This window comes from Coptis chinensis, chromosome 6, assembly GCF_015680905.1.
Source record: "Coptis chinensis isolate HL-2020 chromosome 6, ASM1568090v1, whole genome shotgun sequence".
Taxonomy (NCBI): Eukaryota; Viridiplantae; Streptophyta; class Magnoliopsida; order Ranunculales; family Ranunculaceae; genus Coptis; species Coptis chinensis.
This window is the reverse complement of record NC_141461.1, coordinates 16,810,374-16,822,758: the sequence shown is the minus strand read 5'-3', so window position 1 is coordinate 16,822,758 and position 12,385 is coordinate 16,810,374. Positions and strand designations below refer to the sequence as shown.

At 37.8% G+C, this 12,385-nt stretch overlaps 2 protein-coding genes and 1 long non-coding RNA gene across 3 annotated transcripts; all 3 read left to right on the top strand.

Annotated features, from left to right (window-relative positions):
- The first annotated feature begins 497 nt into the window (after window positions 1-497).
- Window positions 498-2,061, top strand: LOC147491800 (uncharacterized). The gene is made up of 2 exons (XR_015200142.1): window positions 498-615; window positions 1,093-2,061. It is a non-coding gene; the product is annotated as an uncharacterized LOC147491800 (long non-coding RNA).
- A 2,014-nt stretch (window positions 2,062-4,075) lies between these two features.
- On the top strand, window positions 4,076-5,059 carry LOC147491799 (uncharacterized). The gene has a single exon (XM_086567334.1). The coding sequence runs from the start codon at window positions 4,076-4,078 to the stop codon at window positions 5,057-5,059; it is 984 nt and encodes a 327-aa protein (XP_086423460.1).
- A 2,095-nt stretch (window positions 5,060-7,154) lies between these two features.
- Window positions 7,155-7,730, top strand: LOC147491798 (uncharacterized). The gene has a single exon (XM_086567333.1). The coding sequence runs from the start codon at window positions 7,155-7,157 to the stop codon at window positions 7,728-7,730; it is 576 nt and encodes a 191-aa protein (XP_086423459.1).
- The last annotated feature ends 4,655 nt before the right edge of the window (window positions 7,731-12,385 follow it).

Below are 12,385 nucleotides of genomic sequence, written 5' to 3'. Positions count from 1 at the left end.
GAAGTAGGCACCATTGGCCAAACCACGATATATCTTTGTGCTGTGGTTTGCTTTTACTGTTTTACATTATTATCTGTTGTTAATATTTGTTTAGTGAGTTGGGCATGTTAGTTTGGTTGTAGGAAATATTTAGATTGTTGATTGGAGTTGAATTGTTTAAATACAAGTTATCTGTATAGTGGGGGAATCGATTGGTATGGGTATAAATCCCAACAGTTATTAGTGATGGAACTTGGATATATGGTTGGCTGTAATTCAACTTTGATGCTTTTTTCTTGAGAGATATAAGCTTAGTTTTTTGCAATGGAAATGGCAGTTCGAACTTCCAATGCTCCAAAATATGTGTGTGAGGGGGGGAATTACTACTTGAAAGGCATGTTTAGTCAATTATTAGCTGTTTGACTGGGAGCTTGGCACATAAGTTATTCTTTTGTTTGAACAAAAGAAGTCGTTACCTACTTGGCTACAAGTCTACAACGCGATGTCAAGGACCCTAAGTCAAACAAGAGGAAAGGTTACAAGCCAAAGAAAAAAACCTACGAAAATGAGGCTTCGCTGAATGCAAATAACGCTAATGGAGAAACTACAGTGTCTAGGGGGGATATTAGATAACAGGTATGCTGCTCCACTGCCACTTATTGGTCTATATATCACCACAGCCACTTTGGTATGTTTACTCTTAATCATTTCTGATGTATATCTTGGATATCGTCAAAAAAAACCATGGTTACCTTGTAAATATTTCTCACTCAATTCATTGACACTCTCTCTTCTTGCAATTGCAACAAAAGTCCCATTTGATCTCACTACTCCAATGCCGAGTCCACAGGATCAACTATCTAAACTTTGTGGCACTACTTTAATATGCATTTCAATGGGATTTTTCCTGCCTTGCGTGGCCAATATGGAAGGTTCTGAGTTGTTTGTTAATATGGCCTCCTTGACCATCCTTGTAGTTACTGTTATTGTTAATACTTGCATACAAATGGCTACAGGCGTGATCTTTTCCCTTTTTTTCGTAGAACATATCATCATTCTGCTATTAATGATGTTAATTCTCATCATAATGTGGTATTTTACTTTCTACTCTAGATTTATGGCCGACGCATTCAGAGAGATTTGGAGAGAACAAGGAAAATATGCATATGGCGTAGAACTGGGGTATAGAGAAGGACTTGAGCTGCATTTTAAGTCTATTTCCATATATAATATCAATTGAGAGTCTGCTCGATTGCGCACTATCCTGCTGTAGGCCTGCTGTGCACAATATCTCCGCTGCTTTTACTAGAAGTTGCTTTTCGGACATTTTTTCTTCAGCACTTCAGGTTTTGCGATGGAGTTTCAGATTATAAATGGTCAGTTTGGATTGTCGTGGTATCACAAATTATCACCTTAGTGTTGGGTACATTGGCCATCACTTTTAGGTTGTTTTTCGTCGCAAGCCAATTGAACCCCTTCAAACCTGAAGAAGACGCATCATGGATTGAATGGAGTTGTGACCAATTTCAGGCCTTCGAGGTGTTTTCCAAATTGCTATTAAATTCGAAAATTTGCTCTGGTATCGTGAAAAAATGCCAAGTCTTAGAAGATATTGTCATTCATGTATTGTTTGCAACAGAAATAGTTCTCAACCGGATGGATAAAGTGGTTATATTTTTAACTTGGGCAATGAGGAAACTTATTTCCAAAAGAAATGCCACTGATTATCTTGGTGAGAATGCTACTGCAGATTTGACTAGTTGGAGCAAAAAATGCCGGGAGGATGAACCACGTCACCTCATCCATCTCCTATTCCGAAGTCATCCATCTCAAGAATCACATTCTATCGAAGGAACTAACAATTATTGTCTCTTACTTGTAATTCTTGTAAGACTGTCAAATATTTTGTTACCATCGGAATTTAGCAGACCCTTAGTCGAAGCTTTAGACGAAGCTTTTAGTATCATTTATTTTGTCTACAAGAGATTGGATTCCATGGGTTTTACCAATATGTTCAAAAGAAGACTAGCAAAGAATTTGTGGATGACTAGGGACATCAGTAATCATTGGTTTCAAAAGACAGTAGTCAACCCTGTGCAATTGAAGTATCCCCAAGTTAAGAATATTTCTTTAAATACTGCGGAGTCTCATTCGCAATTTGTCCCAAATCATCCACTAGAGGTTATTAAAGAGATCGGACAGTTATTGAATTGTCCTCTTTTTTTCGATTCAGATGAACGTCTAATCATAAAAGATTTTATTGAAGATGGAAGGCATGGAACATTCAAAGAGTTATATGAACGAATGGAGCAACTATTTGTGGACAAGGTGTCTCTCTTTCTGACTGAACTCCCAAATGTGGCACTAGAGTATGTTCTCCAGAGCCCTTTCAGGAAACAAGAAAAGAGAATGAGAATTGCTTTACAGTTCATGTACAAATTTGAACAATTGCAATCCCAAGTCCAGTGGTTATCAGTTGGAAATAATGTTGCTAGCAAGAGATCAGCTAATGGAAGTGAACCCGTGGAAGGCAATAAGGCTGCCGTTGGCGCTCCTCCTGCTGGCACTGCAGATGTCAGTACACATGTTCATGTAGCTAATGGTGATGCAATTATTGAAGTTCGTTAATAAACAAGAAACATTCATAAAATGCGTCTTTATCATTGTAGTGGGCAAATATCGTACCTATAAATACGTTTATTTCAATATTTTAAAACTCGAGATATTGGCATAAAGGCCAATATCTCGATAGATCTCGTGGGTGTTTGAATTGTGTTGCAGGTAGAAGGCGGGAAATGAGAAAGAAAGACAAGGGACAGATGTCAACAGCAGATTGGGTCAAAGCTAGTAAAAAGGACTATATAAAGACTGGATAAGAAAGAAAAAGATTCATTCGATTTATTCTGGGAAAAAATCATAAAACAGGAGAGAGAAAGAGAGAACTAGAGCGATTGTAAAGTTTCTTAACATTGATCAATAAAAACATTATTTCCCACTTGATTCTTCCGAGTCTTTCATTCATATCACCATTATGAATCGTGTGATCTAAGAGCATCATATAACATTAGGTGTTCTTGGCATGGCAATCACATTGGCGCCGTCTGTGGGTCACGAACAAGAAAATTTGATGTTTTCTTCTTCTGCGATAAAGAATCCGAAGTTTTTCTCTAAGTTTGATTGAGTGAAAGAAGTGTGAAAGAGGAGTGGGAAGTGGATTATAATGGCTCCCAAGAAGAAAGCAAATAGCAAGCAAATGGATAACGATAATCAATCACATACAAGGAATACAAGAGCTTCAGTAAGTCGAAGATCAGGAAGAAAATATTGAGGTTGAAGTTTCACTTCAGGAAGTATTGAAAAGATTGAAGGAGGTGGAAAGACAGAATGTTGTTTTACTTAAGGAGAACCAAGAGATGAAGAAGGGAGGTCCAAGTAATGCGGTAAGAGATCTTCATGAGGAAGAGGAGGAGGATTGTAGTTCGAAGTCGGGTAGTCATTATACTAGAAAGGCATCAACAAGAAAGGAAAGAGTTGCAGAAGTATCACCAATATCGGAAATTCCAATACCACAACCTATCACCAAGGAGATGATACAAGAAATGATGATAAAGCAACTGGGAAATCAAGTGCTCGAGAAGACTTCAGCGTCAATAAGAAAATTGGCGGATGATGTTAGTAGAAATCCGATATGATACATCAAAGTATCGAGATGATGTCTGTTCCACCGAAGTTTAAACTGCCTAAGTTCACTCAATATGATGGGTCATCGGATCCGATGGACCATCTCTTCGCATACCGTCATCAGTTTTCGATATATAAGGGAACTGCATATCTAGATTCATTGCTATGCAAATCTTTTTCTTCAAGTCTGAAGGGGAAGGCATTAAAGATGTTTTGTTCTTTACAAGAGGGATCTATATCAGGTTATAGGGAGATTGAAGAAAAATTTCTAACCAATTATGGGCATCAGCGAGTGAAACCAAAGCAGGTGTCGGCTTTGTTCCAATTGAAGCAAGGAAAGAAAGAATCTCTGAAAGGTTTCTTATCCCGATTCAAAGCAGAAGCGTAGTTAGTAGAACATCTGGATGAGTCAGAAATGACAGCAGTAATGGCATTTCAAACAGGGCTCATTCCTGTGTCGGATATGCACAAGTATATGCTTCGAAAGGATATTAAGACTTTAAGAGAGCTCTATGATAAAGCCAAGAAAGATGTGCAAGTTGAAGAGGGTGTTCTATCATCTTTAGTTCAACCTGTGTTACAAGTATCTGAAGCAAGCAACTCAGCCAAAGAAGAGACCTATCATAAATCCGATAAGCGAAAGGCGAATGATTCTTATTCAAAATCCGACGGTCAACCTTCACAGAAGAAGAAATTTGATAGATCATTGAGAGAGGAGTTGGATCCATCCAATTATATCGTTATTAATACTATATTTGAAGACATCTTGAGAAGGGTTGGGAAAGAGTCTTATTTCCAACATCTGACTCATAAGCCTCGGGAGATAGAAGATAAACCCTTCTGTAATTTTCACAAGGTAAAGAATCATGAGACAAACAAATGTCTTCAATTGCTCAGGGAAGTAGATCGATTAATGAGAGATGGAAATCTCAGGGAGTTTAGAGCTTATGCCAGACCAGAGGTAGCGGCGATGATGAATGATAAACCTTTAGGGGTGATTAATATGATATATAAGGGGGTTATCCCACAGAAGAAAATCATAAGGGATAAAATTCGAAAGATATCGACAGTCAAGGAGGTGCTGGAAGTAAATGTGGAGCCAGTACCAATAGACCCTACTCTCATATCGACAAGTATACCTGGAGCTATTATGTTTGTGCCTGACGATTTGTCAAAGGTAACATTGCCTCACGATAATGCTCTGTTGATTACGTTAAGAATATCAGGATATGATGTGCAGAAGATTTTGGTCGATTGTGGTAGTTCTGTCAATATTCTGTTTTGGAAAGCATATACAGGCATCAGATTTGATGAGTCCCATTTAAAAGAACCACAGTTTAATTTGTATGGTTTTAATGGAACCTCAACAAGACCAACGGGGAAATCAAGTTGCCAGTAAGGGCAGGCCCACAGACTATTATGACTAAGTTTATAGTCATAAAGCATCATTCAGATCATAATGCTATTTTGGGAAGAAAATGGATACATGTTATGAGAGCAGTTCCGAGTACTTTTTATCAAGTTATCATATTTCTGACAACGTATGGGCCACATGAGATAAGAGGCGACCAGTCAGAATCTGAGAAGTGCAATTTTGTTACCGTGAAGGGTATGATGAAAGAGAAGAAAGTGGACACTGGGGGCGTCTCGGAAGTCGCCAGATAGCAATTAATGGAAGTTCATCTCCAAAATCAGAGAGCAAAAACCATCAGGAGGATGTTAGATTCACATCGGAGATGAAGATAAAGCCTAAGATAACCCTAAGTAAAACAATGGAAGAAGTGCAAAAGATCAATATCGGACAAAACAATGAAAGTTGCTTCACTTTCATTGGAACAGAGATGAGTTCAGAAATCAAGAGTGATTTAATTGAGTTTCTAAAGAAGAATAAAGATGTATTTGCTTGGTCGATGGCTGATCTTCCTGGTATTGACCCTCAGGTACATTCCCATAAGTTGAATATGCGAGAAGGAGCAACCCCAGTTCATCAGCATCATAGAAGGGCCAGGCCGATATACGCGCAAGCAGTACAAAATGAAATTCAGAAAATGCTAGAATGTGGAATCATCAAAGAGATTGATAATTCAGAATGGGTTGCAAACATTGTGGTTGTCTCGAAAAAGAATGGCAAGGTTCGGATATGTGTTGATTTCACAGATGTTAACAAACAATGCCCGAAGGACTACTATCCGATGCCTAAAATTGATGAACTGGTGGATAGAACAGCTGGATTCAAATTGTTGAGTTTCTGCGATGGTCATTCCGGGTATTTCCAAATTGTTATGTCAATATTAGATCAATTGAAGACAACATTTGTTGTTAAGGGGGGTCTTTATTGTTTCATTAGAATGTCATTCGGTTTGAAGAATGCAGGGGCAACCTATCAGCAACTGGTGGAAAAGATGTTCAAGCATCTGATTAAGCATATTGTGGAAGTGTACATAGATGATATGGTCATCAAATCAAAGAAGGCGTGTAATCATGTTCAAGATTTGGATACGGAGTTCCGAATATTTTGACAATTTAATATGAAGCTTAACCCTGAGAAATGTACTTTCGGGGTAAGTTCAGGGAAGTTCCTTGGATATATCGTCACAAAGCGAGAAATTGATGTTAATCCAGATCAGATTTGAGTTATCCAACATATGCCCTCACCTAGTACAAGGAAACAAATTCAAAAGCTTACAGGCAAAATTGCAGCATTGAATAGGTTTATATCTCGAACTTCCGATAGATATAAACCTTTATTCAAGCTGTTAAAGAAGAATACAAAGTTTGTATGGGGTGAGGAATGTGAACTTGCATTTACCGACTTAAAAAAGTATCTGCAAGAAGTATTAACTCTGATAAAACTAGAAGAAGGCGATACGTTATTCTTATACCTTGCTGTCTCGGATTTCTCCATCAGCTCAGTACTCATCAAAGTGGAAGATGGAGCGGAGCGACCGATGTATTTTCAATCTAAAACAATGCTCGAAGCAGAGACTCGATACTCAATGTTAGAAAAATATGCGTTAGCACTCCTATATTCTACTCAACGGCTAAAACCTTATTTTCAATCCCATTCAATGGTGGTCATAACAAATCTTCCTCTAAAGCAAACCTTAGCTAGAACAGCTAAATCGGGGAGAATGGCGAAGTGGTCAGTTCTTATTGACGAATTTGGAATTGAATATAGGAATAGAGTATCGGAGAAAAGCCAAGTTCTAACTGACTTCTTAGCAGATTTTCCTGCTGAAGATGAAGATTGGAAAGCTGAAGAAGACAATCTTCTATTGGTACAAGAGCCGGATAATGCAATGGATGAAGATGATCCTTAGGTTGGTACAAATGGATGGAAGCTCTTTGTAGATGGATCATCAGGCCAAAAGGGATGTGCTATTGGCGCTGTTCTAATAACTCCAGAAAACTAAAGACTCGAGACAGCAGTTACTTTAGGTTTTCATGCTTCTAACAATGAAGCCGAATATGAGGCTCTAATAACAGGATTGGAGATGGCTAAATCATTAAATGTCAAAGACTTATCGGTCTTCAGTGGTTCGCAATTGGTGATAAACCAGATCAATGGAGGATATGCTGCAAAGTGCGATAATATGATAGATTATCTAAATTTGGTAAGAGTGAAGCTCAAGGATTTCAGGAAGATTATTTTTCAGCATCTCGATAGGGGAGAAAACCGACATGCTAATGCACTGGCATATGTAGCTGCAATGCTCGAGAATGAGGAAGGTCGTTTGTTGCATATCGGTGTTCAGCAAACTCCAAGTATTAGTATAAATTATACAGAGGTGATGGAGATAGATACACTGGGGGCGTCATGGCTAAACGATTATATGTTGTTTTTGTTAGAAAGAAAATTGCCATCAGATAAGAATGAGGCTAGAAGGATAAAAGGAGGAGCTGAAAGATATCTATTAATGGATGATCAACTGTATCGGAAAAATCCAGGAGGACCACATTTGAAATGTATATCGACAGAAGATTCTCAAAAAATTATTGCAGAAATGCATGAAGGGGAATGTGGGAATCATTCGGCAGGAAGATCGTTGGCAAGTAAGATTGCAAGGTAGGGATATTTCTGGCCACAAATGCGGAGGGACTGTCTCCGATATGCAAAAAAGTGTATTCAGTGTCAGAAGCATGGACATGTCATTCATGTGCCAGCAGAAGAGTTACACTGTGTCTCGAACCTATGGTCGTTCGCTTTATGGGGGATGGATATTGTGGGTCCTCTAGTACCTGGAAGAGGAAAGAAAAGATTCATGTTAGTAGTAACTGACTACTTCACTAATTGGCTAGAAGCGATAGCCTTGCAACATGTTAAAGAGCATGACATCATCAGTTTTCTGTTTGAAAGAGTGGTTTGCCGATATGGATTGCCATATGCTATCATATCGGATAATGGTCCTCAATTCATTGGTGGTAAAGTGAAAGAGTTTTTAGAATCGTACAAGATTAAACACTTTACATCAGCACCTTATTACGCTCAAGGGAATGAGCAAGCTGAAGCAACAAATAAGACCATTATGGACAACATCAAAAAGAAGCTGGAGGATAAGAAAAGTTTATGGGTTGATGAGTTAAACAATGTATTGTGGGCATACAGAACAACTCCAAGAGTAGCAACGGGGGAATCACCATTTACTTTAGCTTATGGTATGGAAGTAGTGTCTCCAGCTGAGATGGTAGTATTGACATCAAGGACAATGCTTGTAGAAAAAGGATTGAATGATCAGGGGATGCAGGTAGAAGTCTTGAATTTGGAAGAGAGAAGGGAGCAAGCAAGAATGAGGCTTGATTATTATCAAAGGCAGCTCAGGAAAGCATTCAATAAGAAAGTTAAAGAAAGAACTTTCCAAGAAGGTGACCTAGTGCTAAAAGAGGTTACACAGGCGACAAAAGAAAAGGGAGCTGGGAAGTTATCGGCAAATTGAGAAGGTCTATACATTGTCCACAAGATGGGGGTAAATGGAGCATATTATCTAAAGAAAATTGATGGTGAATTGCTAGCAAAACCTCATAATATCAATAATCTGAAGGTATTCTATCAATAATGTATTTTTTTTTTTCTTTCAAATTTTATGGGAAATTAAGATGTGTAGCATGAATTTTCAATTCAATACAAATGGATTCAAATTTCAAATTTCAATTTTCATATAAAAATATATGGTGTTAGCATATGATAAAAAAGTCATGGTATCGATAGAAATATTGATATCAGGCATATAGTCAAAAAGTCCTGATATCAGAAATAGTGGCAGATATCAGGCATAAAAAGTTTTGGTATCAATAGAAATATTGATATCAGGCGTATCGTCAAAAAGTCCTGATATCAAAAACAGTGGCAGATATCAAGCATAAAAAGTCCTGGTATCGATAGAAATATTAAGATCAGGCGTATCGTCAAAAAGTCCTGGTATCGATAGAAATATTGATATCAGGTATATCGTCAAAATGTCCTAATATCAGAAACAGTGGCAAATATCAGGTGTATCGTCAAAAAGTCTTGATATCAGAAATAGTGGCAGATATCAGACATAAAAAGTCCTGGTATCGATAGAAATATTGATATCAGGTGTATCGTCAAAAAGTCCTGAGATCAGAAACAGTGGCAGATATCAGGCATAAAAAGTCCTGGTATCGATAGAAATATTGATATCATGCATATTGTCAAAAAGTCCTAATATCAGAAACAGTGGCATATATCAGGCATAAAAAGTCCTGGTATCAATAGAAATATTGATATCATGTGCATCGTCAAAAAGTCCTGATATCAGAAACAGTGACAAATATCAGACATAAAAAGTCCTAGTATCAATAGAAATATTGATATCAGGTGTATCGTCAAAAAGTCTTGATATCAGAAATAGTGGCAGATATCAGGCATAAGAAGTCCTGGTATTGATAGAAATATTGATATCAGGCGTATCATCAAAAAGTCCTGATATCAGAAACAGTGGCAGATATCAGGCATAAGAAGTCCTGGTATCGATAGAAATATTGATATCAGGCGTATCGTCAAAAAGACCTGATATCAGAAACAGTGGCAGATGTCAAGCGTAAGAAGTCTTGGTGTCGACAGAAATGGTGACGTCAGGCGTAAAAAGTCCTGGTATCAACAGACGTGTTGATATCAGGCATATTGTCAAAAGTCTTAGTATCGACAGAAATATTGATATTAGGCGTAAGAAGTCCTAATATCGACAGACGTGTTGATATCGGGCATATTGTCAAAAACCCCTGATATCAAAAGCAGTGGCAAATATCAGGCATAAAAAGTCCTAACGTTAACAGAGATGTTGATGTAAGGCATATTGTCAAAAAGTCCTAGTATCAAAAACAGTGGCAGATATCAGGCGTAGTATCAAGCTATCGACGATGAGGCATTACAGAAATAATAATATCAGTCGAGATATCAACAAAGGATTAAAGGTATGTTGCAATGATTTATGATATCTTTATGATACAAGTCTAAGTATCGTCGATACTCTCTTTTTTGGTTGAGGGTATCGAAAATTATATTTTCTTTATGATACAAGTCTAAGTATCGCCGATACTCTCTTTTTGGTTGAGGATATCAAAAATTATATTTTTTTTATGATACAAGTCTAAGTATCGCCGATACTCTCTTTTTGGTTGAGGGTATCGAAAATTATATTTTCTTTATGATATAAATCTAAATATCGCCAATACTCTCTTTTTTGTTGGAGTGTATAGAAAATTATATTTTCTTTTTTATACAAGTCTAAGTATCGCTGATACTCTTTTTTTTTGTTGAGGGTATCGAAAATTATATTTTCTTAATTGATACAAGTCCAAGTATCAGCGATACTCTATCTTTGTTGAGGGTATCGAAGATGTGATTTTTATGTTCATATGATGGGTAGTATCATTGATACTCTTTCGATGGTTGGAAGTACAAGAAAGAGATAAATACAAATAATGGGAAACAGTCATGGCAAAAAATCAAGGGAAGTTAGAAATTATAGCAATCAAAAAGTATAACTTGTTCAGAGATTACAACATTTGAGTAAAGATGATAGTTTAAAGGGGAGGATTGTTGAGAAGGGCATCAACATCGGACAGGGTGGCGTCAGTGTTTTGAGCAGCATCAGGAATAAGCTGCGAAGTGGTGGTATCAGCCACAGTAGGATTAGAGGGAGCTATATCTTCTTCTTCATCATTAGAAATCATATTATTGTCCAAAAGAATGTTACGAGGAATGAAAGGTTTGCAAATATCCAACTTGTCGCCTAAAGAATTTACAGCTCCCATGACAGTATTGTACTCAGTATCGGCAGTTTCAGAGGCTTCTTCATATTTCTGTCTTTCGGCAGGAAAATCTTCGAACATTTTCTTCACAAGCTCGGCATGTTCAACCAATTTATCCAATAAGGTCTTCTCAGCTTTATCAGATTGCAGCTTCATATCAGTTTTCAATTGATGGATTTCCTTCTTGAAGCCACTATTTTCTTGAGTTAATCTATCGAATTCTTATTGCTGAGAGTTTAGGGTTTTTCTGATACGCCCGATCTCGCATTCTTTTTATGAAGCAGATCAAATTGAGCCATGGCAAGCACCTTCGCCTATAAAAATATCAAAAACTGATAAGCACAAAGTACAAAAGGCGAGATTGATATGAAATGAAAGAAGACAAGACATAAGTACCTTTTCCATATGATCGCAATACTGAGTAAGGCGTTCAGTGGGATCTACTTTCATAACAACTAGCTTATCTTTGGGAAGGATACAACTGCTGGATAATGCGACACCCAATTCATCTTTATTAGTATCTTCAAAGAGCGAGGCTGTTAAAGGGATATCGTTGCCATCAGTAAAGAGAAACGCAGGACTGAAGGGTTGGCTTGCATCGGCAGAAGGAATATAATCAAGGTTTTGACCATCGGAAAGTCCACTTTCACCCCATGCATGGTGTTTTCTTTTCTTAGAAGAAGCAGTAGTAGTCGAGGGAGGGATGGAGGTGGTTTGATGAGAAGAAGCAGGAGTCTTATCCTTAGAAGCAGTAGAAGTATGCTTATCAGGAATGGAAGAAAGAGCATAGGGTTTGTCAGCAGCAGTTGGTGCCGAGACTGGTTCAGAGGGTTTCTTTTTCCCTTTTTCAGATAAATAGCAGCCAGCGTTGGCATTCATCGGCATTCGAGGAGCCATATATGTACACAATAAAAGATGCTCATTAAATATACTTTGTTAAATTGGATATTCATAAAAGTCAGGAACTTCTTCTTTAATCTCAAGGAAAAGATTGGGACTCATGGAACAATTGTTATCTAAATATTCATAGAAACTTTTGGGAAGTTTAGGAGGCAAGCCATGCAAGGCAAAGGAGGATACGAGAAAGGAAAGATCGTCAGGGGTTTCTTTTAAAGGAGATTGAGTGGGAGTTGGCGACTGACCCATTTTTTGAAGAGCTCGGTGTTTGAGTACATAAAGAGGTGTGTGATAGTTTGAGATATCGGGAAGGGGAACAGTGATTTTGAGATTCCCTTCTTTATCAGCACCAGTCTTAATATCGACAGTTTCTTCAGTCCCTTCCAGAAGTCTGAGCACTCTCTCGAAATTCGCACGAGCTTTGGCAAAATGAGGGAGAAGTACTGAAAAGACGTAAAGAAGAGTGATATCAGATATGGGATTTCCGAGATCTAAAGAGCGAGAACAAATCAAAGGGAGGACGTACCTGCGGAGTTGAAGACTTGATGTTTCAAAG

Coding starts and splice junctions, on each gene's coding strand:
- LOC147491798 (XM_086567333.1), top strand. CDS start 7,155: ATGGCTAAATCATTAAATGTCAAAGACTTATCGGTCTTCAGTGGTTCG.
- LOC147491799 (XM_086567334.1), top strand. CDS start 4,076: ATGACAGCAGTAATGGCATTTCAAACAGGGCTCATTCCTGTGTCGGAT.